This window comes from Cynoglossus semilaevis, chromosome 7 (genome assembly GCF_000523025.1).
Source record: "Cynoglossus semilaevis isolate Cse_v1.0 chromosome 7, Cse_v1.0, whole genome shotgun sequence".
In the NCBI taxonomy this organism is placed as follows: domain Eukaryota; kingdom Metazoa; phylum Chordata; class Actinopteri; order Pleuronectiformes; family Cynoglossidae; genus Cynoglossus; species Cynoglossus semilaevis.
The window spans coordinates 2899555-2914554 of record NC_024313.1 but is presented as its reverse complement, the minus strand read 5'-3'; the positions used below and the strand labels follow the sequence as shown (position 1 = coordinate 2914554).

Genomic DNA, 15000 nt, shown 5'->3' with positions numbered 1-15000 from the left:
TAAACAGTAAGTGACCTGTGGGATTGTTTTAAATAGCCTGATTAGTCGTAAACCTATTAAACTCTTTTTTTTTTCTCTTTCTTTTTTCTATTCATAGTACATTGCAGATATAGACAAATGAGGGAGAATATTAATTTGTACCACACACCTCCACCTGCAGGCTGAGACGGAGCTTCTCCTTCTCCTTGCGGTCCAAAGCCCTCCTCAGTTCCTCCACCTCGTCGACGACAAATGCTTTGCGCAGTTGGACTCTCAGCTCTGCCACTTCTTTCTCCAGGTCCGAACGACCTAACACATTTATACAAACCCAGAGCACAGTCATTTTTTTAAACTGTGGCACTGTATTTCAGCTGATTAAATATTCAGCACACATGCCTTTCTATTAATTGTTCTAGTGCAACTGAGGTCATGAAAAATCGTGCAGTTTAATCTTGTAGCGTTTACCCGCTTTATATATTATGGCTGTACGTTATAGGAAATAAAGGATGTTTTTGAAATCTAGGTCAAATATGTAAAAACCTGAAACCTTGCAGACCCAAGTCCGCTTCCTTAACCACTAAGCCACCACTGCATCAAGAGCACTTTACATTAAAGACTGAGGTTAGTGAAGTGCTAGTTATTGCATCAAGAGCACTTTACATTAAAGACTGAGGTTAGCTAGTTACGCTAGTATATTAGCAAGGGAGAAATACTATCACTCATGTCACAAAGACTGTTGACCAATCACTAACAGTAGCTGCAGTGGCGCTGCTTATGTAAACTAGCAGATCTGAAGCTTATGAGGAGCATTACTACCCTCTAGTGGGTCTAGGGGGTAGTGATGCAACTTAAAAAAAAATGGAAACCTGTTGACTACAGCGACCGATGGATTAGTCTCTTGAACAGAATAACAAAACATAAAATCATGACGACATTATTCAACAACAATTCTACGGGACTTTCCTGTAAGGATATTTTTTATATAAGGTCAAACAGATCTTTATATTTTCATTTTTTTTCTGAAATGTTCTGAAATATAATATGTTACGTAATGACGAATCTCATCACCGTAGTACCTGGCTCTCTGAGGCCACTCCTTTCCTCTCGGTTGCCATGTGTTTGAGCAGTGTGCTGGGAGGACTCCAACTGGGCTTTCTGGAGCTCGCTGTTCTCCTTTCTCGTCCTCAGAAGTTCCTCACGCATGTTCTCCACCTGAGGATCGTCCAGACAAACAGAGCTCACAGTGTGACAACTGGAACATTAATAATTAACCTCACACAGGTTCATTTTCCACACTTGTTTACAAATATGCAGCGCCCAGAAAGCCAACCTGTTGAAAGAGCGACTCTCGACTGCCTTCCGACTGCTCTAAAAGCCTTTGTGCATTTTTCAGGTCCTGCTCCATCTGAGTAGATTTACAACATAGACAAAAGACAGATAAGACAAATGCAGTATATATATGTATATATCATATATATAAAGACATATAGATCATTCTGATACTGTGGAAACTCCCTGCAGACCACGACTTGTGCTGTACTGTAACTATAAACACTTCAGGAAAGACCTACAGGAACAGTTGAACCTAATCTGCAGGTTAACTAGAGGCATTATCTTTATGTGCATCATAATATTTATAAATGAAAACATTTTTTTTAAAGCCTAAAGATATTTACCTTGGACTTCTCCGTCTCTGCCTTCAACACCCTGGCTGTCGTGGCCTCATCGCTGTCACGGGCTGAGACTTGTCTCCCTAAAGTCTACGAAATAAAAGTAGAAAGACATCCTAAAGTCTACGAAATAAAAGTAGAAATCACACAAAGACATGACCCCACTGTACGAGTGCAATATTAGAAGCACTGTTGCATCACGCCCTCTCTCTCCCCCCATCGTGTCTTCTCGGAACACGGTTCAGGCAAGACTCTTGATTTGTACAAGAGCTTCGTTCCCACTCAGCCCGACTCATTCAGAACAGGCTGCAGAGATGAACAACCGGCTGCTTGCAATAACTGCTTCCCAAGTGACTCATCATCTATTTGATTCACATCACAGCGGGCCCATTGCGGGGGAACCAATGTGTCCTGTGCTCTTCCTCTTCCTCGAACTCTTTAGTAGTTAAAAAAAGGTTATTTTCCTCTTCATTTCCTTGTGCTTGTTTATTTACCCTTAATTTTCGGACAAATGCACTATTTCCCATCACTCCAGGCCCTGCCGGTGTCCCATTAGGGCCATACAGAGGAGAGGGATGCAAATGAATTGGTAGCTACTAACATTTAACAGTGTGCAGAAAAGTCTCTCTCTCTGGAAGGTGTTTAGGAAGAGTACAGCTCAACAGCGCCCCCCGGTGGTCTAATCTCTAACTGCAGCAGGCAGGATTGATTGAACAGCAACTGATGCCAAGACACTGATTACATTATGAAGCACTCGACTCCACACAAGTAACCCAGAAATGAACGGTTCGGTTGTTTATAACTGAACACGCAGCATGTTGACGACGCACAACATGAAAGCAGAGCAGTGATACAAGACACTGTGCTGCAAAATGACTATGTTCATCTGAGTGCAACCAGCACTGAGTCTCCGCCACTTAAGTGCTCGCAGTGTCAGAGCGCTCTGAGCCATTAACGCTTTTAGCCGAACGCGTGCCTAAAATAAAGAGAGCCCAAAACATTACCAAATGACTGCATCACGACCATTTGCATTACATCAAAAATAACTCTGCAGGTGCATCGTGGCCTCAGAAGCGCAGAGGAGAAAGCCCAGCTGTCAGAGTGAGAACAAACAGCAGCAGACGAGACCTAATGGTAGAAAGAAATCTCAGGCGCTGAGAAACTTCAGTGTTGTAACTTTGTCGAAGACTCTATTTTGGCAAAAGTAACTGGATTAGGGATGAATCACTGCACCTAACTGTGTGGAAGAATAGTACATTTTCAACCCCATTGTATCGACTAATTGCCATCATATAATCTATTTGCGTCAACGTTTGCCAGCAAGAGTGCTCTTCAATTACCATAATTAAACTGAGGTTTTATAAAAACGCCCATCCAACATTTACATTAACGGCACATTTGTAATGTTTTCTTTCATGCTGAAAAACAGCCTCATACTCATCACAAGTGGCATCAAACGTTTTTAGTAACTATTTTAGTTACACATTTTAAGGGTACATTATTAAAGATAAATCAAAGTCAATTTTAACAGCGAGTTGACTGATCTTAATTTAAAATTATTTTTTTTAAAAAACAATTACCTGAGTTGTCTTTTAATTAAAACTTTTACTCAAGTTGTAAATTAAATTTCTTTCAGAAATTTGCTAGAAAGTTGAAACCTGGCCAAATATCATCCTTTAAACTTGGTGACACGTTTTAAAACTTAATGGCTGAGAGGTCATTATTGCCATTAAATGCAATTAAATATTTTTCCAAGATGTTCAACTACAGTCTATGCGATTGATCTGACCGCAGCCAGGTGTAACGTAAAAAGCAAAGACAGTGAAAAGCTTGAGAGAGAAAAAAAAACAATGCTCATCCTTCAACATGCTTTCAGTCTTTCACCAAACACTGGGTCTTGCAAAGGTAATGGCGTGTGTCACCTCCTGCATCGCAGGTCTTCTTTCTCTGTCCAAGCTTCTCGTCTCGCTGCGCATCTCTCTCTCCAGCTCTTGCAGACGGCGCTCCACGCGAGACGACATCTAAAACACAGAACATTGAAAAGTTAAGTGTGTGTTCCATTAAGGTCATGGTGGCAAAAATATTTTAGCTCATTTTAAAACAACATATGTAATGCAAAAGATACCTTTTCTAAATGGCAGAAAAGAGTACTTGAAGTATTCTAATATTTTACAACAACTCACTGAATCTTGTCCCAGTGATGTTGTCAGATGCCCCGTGAGCTTTTCCATTGCGGTTCGGGTGTCAATATCCGACCTATGAGACACGTCAACACGGGACATTTCAAAGCTAAAAATGTCAGACTTGTGGTAATAAATTTTCTATCTTGAAGAGGTTTCCATACTCAGGCTGATACCTGTTCCTCCTGAGGATTTCTCTGTCCAGATCATGAGAGAGTCTCTGCTGGTCACAACGAACATCCCTTAGGGACTGGTGTAAAGAGTGAATCTGTGGGGAATATTTACACAATCAGCACAAACTCAATAGAAAATCGTGACACAAGTAACTAATTTAGGGGTTTATTTGGTTTGTCTTTTAGAGCTGTGCAGGTCATGGGTTACTTACGTCTTCCTCTGCCATGTTAGCATCCTTGAAACGCACACCCACAGACTGAGACCTCCTTCTCCTGGGCCTTTGTGTTGCCGTGCCTGTGTAGTCCCTCAGTGGAGAAGTGGGATAGAAACGCTGGCCTTCTAAAAATCACAAATGAAATCATATTGCAATTTTTTTTTTTAAATATGACCAAGTGGGAGTGAATAACATTTCCGTGACCCCACACCTGACCATGACCCTCCCTCCAGGTCACTGGTGTGAAGAGGTGAGGCTGAAGCTGATTCACTTCGAGCACCGTTGGAGCGGCTGGGCCTCTGGGTTTGTAGCTGATTGATGGACTCCTCCAGGTTTTCCCTGAGCTGGGCAGAAAAAAAAAATCATCAGTTAACCAAACACATGCTGCAGAAGTACCACTGCAAGTGCAGAGGGAAACAAAACATGCAGACATTGTGCCTGTTAACATGCATGAATATCCATGGTGCAAAACTCAGTCTCATATCATTCTGGAGATTTATCCAAACTTGCAGAATCAGCCATTTTTGCAAGCAATATATAATACAATCCAATCAAATATCTGGGGGTAAAATCACAATTTAACACAACTGATCAACTCGAAATGACAAGGACAGAGTTAATGACCAGAGAACTAAGAAAAACATTTCAGCAATAGGATTCAAGGAATAAAGTGTCAAATAAAGTGAATAAAGATCAATGCAAAATACTGTAACTGCTGTCTCACCAGTGCCATGGCCTCCGCCTGCTCATCACTGTGCTCTCTGTACTGGCCCAACATCCTGTCAACTTTTGACAAGTTCCTACTTGTGTCCTGTCAAAAATAAGGCAGCTCTCAATTACAAAAAAAAAAAAAAAAAAAGTAAAAATAATTTGCAGCATAAATAAGTAGATCCTTGCAGCAAGTGTAGAGTGCATCGGTCCCACGAAGGAATACCTCCAAAGTATTAGCCAGAGTGTTGATCTTGTCGGAGATGTCAACAGTTCGATCCCCACCTCCACTCCCACCGGCTCTGCCTCCGTCCCGGACGGATCTGCGGTGGGCTTCACGGCCCCGAGCCCTGTGTCCCCGCGTCCTGTCATATGACTCAGACCCGCTGGACGTGTCCATAGTTTGGAATAGACTTTTGGGAAGCTGACCAAAAAACAACTGCCTGCACAGATCGAACAACTCCTGTGCACTAGCCTCGTCGGTGCACAACGCCGTTAACCAATCAGATTAGCTACCATGGTTCGATTGTTTTTCCATCTTTGTTTACATTATTTAGAATCCTCGTATCAATCGGCCATTCGAGCTCTGGCATTGTCAATTAAAAATCAGTGCAGGTAAAAAGAAACTTATGAAGATTAGTGCATTTAACTCTATCCCTCACCCAGTCAATCACAGCACTGGACATAGTTCAGAGATGCTGCTCTTAGTTAGCAACAAGTGGCATCTACTCGATCGCAAGCTAAAACAGGGTTAGCAGAATTATTTAGCTATGATACCGAAGCATAAGATAACAAACTAACGAACAGAAAGATACAAGAGATACTTGCAGACGTTGTAAAGAGGACGTTTTCCTGTGCGAGTGTGAGCTGCAACAAAAGTGTTCCTCTGATTCACTGTGCTATGGCAACTTGAACTGGCCGCGTCTGTGCAGGAACCACAACACAGCACGGGGGCCGCAAGGCAGGCTGGGAAATGTGGGACGCTAACCGTGCAGGAGTGACGGAATTTTTTTTCAAACGAACTACATTGTCCAAAACCGTGCGTTTGCGCCCTGACTGCCGCTCTTCGGTTGAAAAGAAAAGAAAAGAAAAGAAAAGAAAAGAAAAGAAAAGAAAAGAAAAGAAAAGAAAAACATTTCAAGTTTGGTTTCTTAAAATGCACAACTACATTGTGTATTTTCTTTTTGTTTCTTTCATAATACTTGCAAAAATTTAACTTTTTACTATAAATAAAGTCATAATGGCTCATTAAACGGGTGCTATTGAAAGTATTGTTTAAATTAAAGTTTAATTTCCCTGAATGCGACTTCAGGCTATATACAGTAAATAACAATAGACGGTATACAATAATGTGTATTTTTAATATTATTATTATTATTATTTTGTTTAAAATATTATCAACATGAGATTTACAATCGATACGTCAAATTCTTGAATGGATAATTTAAAAGAAGGAAAACATAAAATAATACTATTCCTCGGTCTGACACAAGAGTGTCTCAGAAGTCCACCTTTTACCCTGAAACTGGAGACCACCTCCAAATACTATCTGCATCTTTAACAAGTCTGCATAACTCCTGGAACGAAACTTGGACTGCACTCCCTCTCTCTCTCTCACACACACACACACACACACACACACTGTTTCATCCTCCACCCCTTTCTCTCCCCCAGTCTCTCTCTGTGTCTCACCCCCCCCCCCCCCCCCCTTCTCCCCCCCCCCCCCCCCCCCAGCCATTATATCCAGCCTCGCACTCGTCTTTTATTTGCGGTCTAATTTCGTTGGTGAGAACATCGACAGGAGCCCCAGGTGGACGCACAGGAGTCCAGGTCAAGTGTGGGATACCGACTTTGACAGTCAGCATGCTCTGCAGCCTGCAGGTGATAACATGCGCCGTGTTTACGCTGCTCTTCCTCCCTGTCCGCAGCCTGTCGGAGGCTGGCTCCTGCCCCGCTGTCTGTGACTGCTCTGAGTGGTGGCAGACCCGCACCATCACCTGCTATGACATTGACTTCTTCCCCAGGTTTCCGTCCAGCACCGAGTCTCTGTGAGTAGGCGTTTAAGACGCATCTGTGAAAGCGATTCCGCACTCTTTTCCTCCCCTGGCCTTATGAATTTAAAGTGCTTTTAACCCCGAGGAAAAGTCATTATAATATCATGAATATTTCTGCTAAGTGTTCCCATGGGAGCTCGGCTCTGCCCTTGTTGTTAAGCGGTTATTCTATTCAGGAGATATTCGTCGTTTCTGACTGGAGAGTTATGTTCGTTTGATGTTAAATTAGTAAATAAATAAATAAATGTTACATGTGCTGACATAAATAATGTAGCATATTCAGTTTATTTATGACTTTTAAAAAAAGACAATAATAATAACCATCTCTGATGTTCTGATCAATACATCAGAAAGTAAACAACTTTTTTTTATTTATTTAAGTCATATTGTCATCAACAAGGTGGACAGTAATAGTCTTAAATAATGTTGTTCTAAAGGTTTCAAAACTGTTTGAGAGAAAATAGAACTCAAATAGAACTCTTTTGCATTTCTCTCATACCGTTTTTGACCATTTCTATTTACATGTTTTGATAAAAGTGAATGTCAAAACATCCCCAGGTATTTCTCACTCACGTCTTCTGCCTAAAATTTCACCACAAACACCGAACGCACCATCACATTCTGGACTGACGTGACCCCAGTTCAATTCCAGGCAAGAATTCCAATAAAGACGTCATTAAACTTTTGCCTGTACCACACAGGTTACTCTGCAGTGTTCGCCCACGGTGTTGTTTTGTTACACTTTGCAAACCAACTAATGGCACGTTTTTGTGGTCGAGACTTGATTTATTACTAACCTGCGCTCCAAATAACTCCTTTTGCAGGGTCTCCACTTAAGCAGAAAATTTATAGGAATTTTAAGTAGAATTTCTCTTTTGGGAAATAATATCTAATATCCCTGCTACGTGATACACCAACATCTGCGTAGCCTGACTTACCTCGAGGTCTGGAGGCAATTGGGGTCACAGTCCAGGACACAGATGTTTTTACACCATTTTGTGCATATTAAGCACATTCGATACTGCATGTATTAAACAGCTATAAGAAAAAAAAACATGTTACCTTTGGACAGTGTCAGGTCGAAGGTTTCTGCGTCAGTGCCGAGCGAGGCTTCACGACAACCATTCTGTTCTTATCCTTCACTACAATGGTTTTTACGAATTTTTACGAATTCTCCATTAGGAAATCGATCAATAATTCTATAATGTTGGGCTGAAGGGGAAACATTAAGAAACTGAATTTATAAAAAAAATTAAGAAAGCAAAGGCCTGTTCTTGACTGTGTGTAAGTGTGCATTTGGGGATACTGAAAAGTTTAAAGTCCTCCAAGTGTGTGTGAGTGTGTGTGTGTGCGTGTGTAACCTACTTGTGGAGGTTATTCTGCCACTGGGAGTCAGAGAGGTGGAAAGGAAAGCACAGACATACTTAAAAGTCTGTGTAGCGTGACTCCTGGCTGCGTCTGGACGATGCATTCAAATACAATATTTACTTTTTACTGCACAATTCTCAAACACCCCGAGATTCCCATTTGACAGTAATCAGAGGAAAAAGGACTTCAAAAAAAAAACTGAAGGTGACACAGAGCCTCTCAAGTGGAGTTACAGGAAATTGGGTACGAATAAAAATGCGATAAGTCGTGATCATAGGCCCCCCAAAAAAAATCTCCCCCGAGTGGAGAGTGAAATTCCAAAGCTAAAGCCTGAATGGTAACAGATGAGTGGTGGGCACTTAATTGTAAAATAAGAAGTAAGACAGTGAACATGATGAGGTCTAACTGCGATTCCTGGAAATACTGACAGTCTCCCCCAGCCATTAATCTAAACCGATGGGTCGTGTAATGGAAATTGTTACTTTTACTTTTAACATTCAACAATAATAGCCTCAAGTGTTGATGTCAAAGTAGAAATGAATGCAGTTGAATATCCAGAACTTTGTTTTTTAAAGGATTGATGTCGTTTCTTTACTGAGGAGACGCGACGGACTTGTGTCGCATCAGCATTTCTACACTTGTTCGCTGTGATTAAAGTGCAGGTTGTAACATGTAACGTACCCCGTCTAGCAGTCACCACAGACCATTACGGGTCAAAAATGAGACGGCGGCCGTAGTAAACACGGCCGTGTTGTCAATCCAGTGTTGACACTATAATGAATTACGTGGCTTCTCCCCACTTCAAACCCCATTCCCGTCGTGTTTGTTTTCTCTCGTTTCTCCCGTGAAGTACAAACGGAGAGGGGTGTAATTTTCTCCTTAAGCCTGCGAGATGGCCCAACTGCTCTTCTCTTCACACTCCCGAGGGAAAATGCATGCTGGTATTCGGGTTCCAGCGTGGTGAAGGAAACAGTAGGGTTCTGACAGGGGTGTTTGGTGTCAGGGGTCTGCTCTGTATCCCTCTGTTTGTTTGAGCCTGTCAAAGTGTGTGCAGGGAGCTGCGCTCCGGTGTCTACTTAGTGACTCACCCCCTCCCCGCCCCCCCCATGTGAACGTGATTTAAATGCCTGGACCCGATTTGAAGCTTCTGAATTAGTCTATTGTTCCCGTGATGAAGTAAAGGTGCAGGGAGATGGTGGCTTCGGCCAAGTCGTTTGGTTTATTTAGTTCCAAAATGGACAACTTCACGACTGTTAATTGGGAAGGATCGGGTCGGAACACTTTTTTTTTTTGCACGAGCGTCCTACTGTGGAGCAGTCCTGGGCTGCAGCGTGACACTGAATACAAATGCAGCATCCATTAACCGTGTTTGGCTTTTTTTCTGGGGACCCATATTTTAAAAGTCACAAACCTTTGTCAGTAGACATTATTCGTAAACACCTGGGAAACATGATGCGTGATGACCCAAACAAAAATCTCTTGCGACCCACCTGAGGGTCGCGACCCAGTCTTTGGGAAACAATGCATTAGCCCATCAAATGACAATCAGCTAACCATGGTTATAGACTCGTGCAGAAGAATTTCCTGTATGTTCCCCTGAAGTACAATTCCATGAATACCAGAGTTTTGGAGCAATTCCTTCTCATTTACTGCATCGTTTTCTATTAAACATGTTCCTTATCAATGACAGACACGACTCTGGCTCAGGATTTGTTTTTTTCTCTTGTTCCTGAAATAACCGTCATCAAAAGCAATGATAATCCACTGTAAACCTTTAGGTCTGGCTTTTTTTTTTTTGAGGGAATGGGAGCGGTATATTTTCTTCTTTTCTTCTTTTTCCTTTTTTTTTGTGGTTGATGCACTAAATATATAAAATAACAATGGATATTTTATATACCATACATATACATATATAATGCATCTAAAGTGTCCATATTTATGTATTTCTTCAACCAGATGGTTTTTTGAGACCCGACTGTCATCAGTTCCATCAGATGTGTTTGCCAACATGGTCAACATCACGAGGATGTAAGTAGCAAATCACAGGACTCTATTCAAAGTTTGTATTGAATCTCCTCAGGTTTGCCGTTATTATTAATCCAGGTTTTTATCCTGGTTCCAATCCGTCCACCTTTTCCTTTTCGCCTGCCACACGAGCAGATGACATTCTCTCTGTTCAGTATCACCACTGGCTCCTAATCACAGCTGGAAACGCTAATGCGCTCCTTCATCAGGAATGTTGGTCCTTGAACCGCAGAGGGGCCTGGATATCAGCTAGGTATTTGAGTAGAGATTTCTGAGTGCTGATCGTAGTCTCCCAGTAGAAGTAGAGTCTCCCAGTAGAGGACAAACACTTGAGGACGGAGCTAGAGCTGTGCATGAAGGTACATGTGAGTGGATAACCAAAAAGTGGTTCCACTGATCCTACAGTGTGTTCTCCATCTCAACAAAACGACAGACAAGAGAGAAGTCCAGCCAACATTTGTCTACATCGTTAGATTTCTGTGCTAGGATTTTGGTAAGGTCGGAGTTTATTTTCGAAGCAGCCTTGTTTCCAAGTAATAACAAATGAGAGCGAGACTGACGACTTGCAAATGTATATGTGCGGCGCATACCTTTAAAATTGCTCCAGACTTTGGGGGATTTTGAGAGACAAGGTGGGTTCATAAATCCAGGAAACAGTTGCAGGATTGCGGGTGATTTTAGGAACCACGTAGTTAGGACCGCTGAGAGCAGGTGTTGGATTCCACCTCTGCCACACTGCCTTCCTTCAATAACAGAGCAAATAGTCAAAATAAAGAATGATTTTTAATAAAAATTAAATCAGAAAATTTGATATATATATATTGTTTTTAAATGTATTTAGATACATATCGGTGGATATTACCCTGCAAAGACTGGAGAGGCACTCATTCCACAGCCTGAAGAAAATCGACTACATGTGAGTAAAGACGGGCTCTTCCTTGGGTTTCATTGATTAAGCTGCTCCATTTTGTCTGTGTGGAGAAAATTGCTTAATTCTGAATGGGGCCGGCGGCAAATTATAGAGTGGGAAAAAGGCCAATTACATAAGCGTATTTCACCGCCACACATCACTTACACGACCTCATCAGAATGATAAGTAAATAGAGGCTTGGACGGATGAAAAAGTTACATCACTGTGGAGTTGATAGGAATCTAACATTATTAATAGAAAGGAGAGCTAGAATCCGTCCCGTCAACCTTCTGTACGTATTACAGACCAGTTACAGTCAATGTTAATGTGTATCTGTGGACGTGCCGTCTTTAAAGATGGCCGGTATTTCGCCGTACTTTTCGGTCTGTTCTTCTTGGCTCCGTGATTGCTGATATCAAAACACAGGCTCGTGGCCACGTTCAGGGAGTGTACTTTGGACCTCTGGGGCCTATTTGCCGCTGATTGGCGTTGATTGGTGTTGTGGCATGCATGAGATAATAGCCTCTCTCTCAGGTTTCCGTCAAGCCCAGACACAGATTAATGCTTTGCTTCCTGCTGCCGGTTTAGTTGAGAAGCGCAGGTGGTGCTGAATATTCTGGACCGGTCACCGACGGGCAAAGCACCCATTGTGTGAAACTTTAAATTCAAACAGGAGTTAAAAAAAAAAAGCACAATTTAGAACAGAGGGGGCCGCAACCACTAAGGGGTTCATGAAGTTTATATGATGATATTAAACTAGTTTTTATAGATTTTAATTTTCTACATTTACATATAAAATATGGTATTATACATGCACATATATGTGTAATTATGTGAAATGTATGAATGTTTTGAAATGGTCTAATTTGTAATGCACATATATGTGTAATTATGTGAAAAATAGTCAATAAATCATTAAAAACTTTACAGTTTAAAGAGGTTTTGAAATGGTCTAAATTGTATTAATAGAAAGATAGATAGATGGATGGATGGATGGATGGATGGATGACGGATGGTTGGATAGATAGATAGATAGATTAAACTACTCTCCACCACTAAACCTGGCCCTGGCTATGACTAAAATGTAGGATTTAATAATACAAATCTTTTCATATTTTGGGATAGTGTGACCAGCCCAAGAGTCTTTAGCGTGAAGCAGGACCACACACAGAATTCCAAAATTCTCTATTCCATTCTATTTCTGATACTCAGATTCGGGAACATTACCAACGTCCACTCCCAGACTTCCTCTGACCTGACCAAAACTCTCTGTAAGCATCAGTGAGGTTGGCAACGAAAGGCCAGCACACACACCACTGGAGAAATAAGAAGTAAACGATACAGAGGCGTTCAGCCCAGAATAAACACACTATTCAAAATACAAGGGACTCGAACTGCCACGGAGCTCTTGACCTCTTTGTTACACAACATTACGTGGTTTTTTTTTTATCCAGTCCAAAAAAAAAACAACACTCTTTTTGACTCTTGCTCTTTCAGTGAAATACGGAACGCGAAGTCTTTGACCTATGTCGACCCAGAAGCCTTTAAAGACCTTCCCAACCTTAAATACTTGTGAGTATTTTCTACTACATGCTCCTTTTTTGTTTTAAACATACAGTATATCCCCGTTTGGCAGTGAAGAGCCCAAACTGACGACACCGGGGCAATCCACGTAACATTTATAAAACCTAAATCTGGCAGTAATTTAGACATTGTGATCTATTCATAGAGTCGAGTGTGTGTGTCAGTATGGGCAAGAGTGAGTCACGATTCAATTGAGTTTAATGCAGTCGCACAGTCTGTTTAGGAAATGCACGGAAACAGTTGGCCCGAGAAAGAAAGATGTCAATCTCCTGTGGATTTTTGTCTTTGGTAAACAAATAGAAGCTGTTGTTTCCTCTCAAAACACAGAGATTTATTGGTTTAGACTGGTGTTAGTTTTAGAGCAGTGTTTTACTAGAGTGTACATGTCACTGGTACTTAAGACTTTTTTTTTCTTCTTTTTTTTCTCCAATAAGTCTAGCAACGGAGCGACTTAGTCGATTTTACCAACGGGTTAATACAAATAAATGTCCATTAAAGTCAATCTATTAATACATTAATAAGGATCAAGGCTTACTTCTCTATATTTTGCATTACACACAGGAAGTGATTCATTACGTGAAAAAAAATTACGAGTAGAAAGGTCACAAAGGTCATCAAAATAGAAGGAAGCAAGAATCACCAAGAAACATTTCAGACATGGATTGCACTGCTCATAATAATAATAATAATAATAATAATAATAATAATAATAATAATAATAATAATAATAATAATTTTAATAATCCCACACTGTCTGATTTAATAAAGCTCATAAGCTACTGTGTAATCGTATAGTGAAACACTCAACCTTTAAATGATGCCATGTTTATCCGACTGTTTTTCCGTCTGCTGCTCAGGGGTATTTTCAACACTGGCCTTACTTTCTTCCCTGTTTTGAGCAATATTCGCTCCAGCGACATGAACTTCATTTTGTAAGTTTCTGCAATTTTACAGCTCTCGCCCAAAAAATAAAAATTATAAAATGTGTAGAGTATATTCTCAACATGGCGAATTATCCTAATCTGTGCCTTTACTTGCAGGGAAATGGTGGATCATCCCTACATCACTGAAATCCCCGCCAACTCCTTCCGTGGAATCACCAATGACGTGTTGACACTGTGAGTTACCACTGCAGCTCTTAATAAGGCCAGGGATATATAGGCATACTGGCAGCATATAATTCAGTGCAGTAAGATTTAATGCTCAACATGTATGTATGCTAATTATGAAGCACTTTAACAAACGGCATCAATCGCAGGTCATGTAATATTATCGTAATATTGTCATTTTTGCCTAAACTATTGCATTCACACAAAGCAGAGTCCGCTCTTTTTACTTGTGTGGACTCTCTGTTCTGTTGCTGCAGCATGCTGTATGGAAACGGCTTCAGAGAAATCCAACGCCACGCCTTCAACGGGACCAAGCTGGATCAAGTGTAGGTTGTCAGAAACATTATTTTTTTGTTGTATTTCTTAGGAAAATGTTGCTTTCCTGAGAACAGTAGACTGTTTGCCGAGTGTAAAAACGACTCCTGGTAACCAGGTGTAGTTTTTAGCCTGAGACCCAACTGCATGCATCAGTGGCTCTACAGCGTAGCGGAGTGTTTCACTTTTATTTAGGCACTCATTTTTACTAATGAGGCTGTTTGTACTACCCGCAGGATACTCTCACTGGGGTTTGACAACCAGTTCTCTGCCATTACTTTTAGCATGTCAAAGAAAAGGTCTTTATTGAGAAACTTTTACTGGAAACAGACACAGAAGTGAAGCAGCAATTTTCTTTCTTTCACTCTTTCACAACCACTGAAATCACTCTGTTCTACAGTCTGGACCTGTCACCTATGTGCCCTTTCACTAAGCATTCATTTCTGAAATATCTCTCGGGCACCATGTCACATATTTCACATGAGAAATATCTCAAAAAGACATATAATTATCTTCTGTGTGTAACTTGTAAATTTAGAACGTACTCACTTTAATGTTGGACCTGTTTAGTTGAAGATAATGCTGATGTACTTGCAGGAATTGAGGAAAGACACAAAGATCTCTTTTTTATAGCCATCTGCTGCCACCTAGTGGAACATAATTTGATTGTTATTCCTGCAAATAAGACAAATAATTTGCAATAAATAATA

The 15000-nt window shown here is 40.9% G+C and overlaps 2 protein-coding genes across 3 annotated transcripts in view; one reads left to right on the top strand and one right to left on the bottom strand.

Moving 5' to 3' along the window:
* The window catches only part of cep128 (centrosomal protein 128), a 30901-nt gene extending 24766 nt beyond the window's left edge, over positions 1–6135 (bottom strand). The window contains exons 1-11 of one of the 2 annotated variants that reach the window (XM_008312771.3): positions 5152–6135; positions 4942–5028; positions 4429–4561; positions 4215–4342; positions 3994–4097; positions 3833–3905; positions 3572–3670; positions 1656–1739; positions 1310–1384; positions 1056–1191; positions 149–288 (exon numbers count right to left, since the gene is read on the bottom strand). In XM_008312771.3, the coding sequence (XP_008310993.1) occupies positions 149–288; positions 1056–1191; positions 1310–1384; positions 1656–1739; positions 3572–3670; positions 3833–3905; positions 3994–4097; positions 4215–4342; positions 4429–4561; positions 4942–5028; positions 5152–5325 (1233 nt within the window). In that variant the 5' untranslated portion in view covers positions 5326–6135. The remainder of the gene's footprint in view (positions 1–148; positions 289–1055; positions 1192–1309; positions 1385–1655; positions 1740–3571; positions 3671–3832; positions 3906–3993; positions 4098–4214; positions 4343–4428; positions 4562–4941; positions 5029–5151) is intronic. The other variant, XM_008312772.3, reaches the window with a different exon arrangement.
* Positions 6136–6698: 563 nt separating this feature from the next.
* Positions 6699–15000, top strand: part of tshr (thyroid stimulating hormone receptor) — a 13830-nt gene continuing 5528 nt past the window's right edge. Inside the window, exons 1-7 of the mRNA XM_008312770.3 lie at positions 6699–6973; positions 10304–10375; positions 11214–11288; positions 12780–12854; positions 13724–13798; positions 13907–13984; positions 14233–14301. Coding sequence (XP_008310992.1) covers positions 6789–6973; positions 10304–10375; positions 11214–11288; positions 12780–12854; positions 13724–13798; positions 13907–13984; positions 14233–14301 — 629 coding nt within the window. The 5' untranslated portion in view covers positions 6699–6788. The remainder of the gene's footprint in view (positions 6974–10303; positions 10376–11213; positions 11289–12779; positions 12855–13723; positions 13799–13906; positions 13985–14232; positions 14302–15000) is intronic.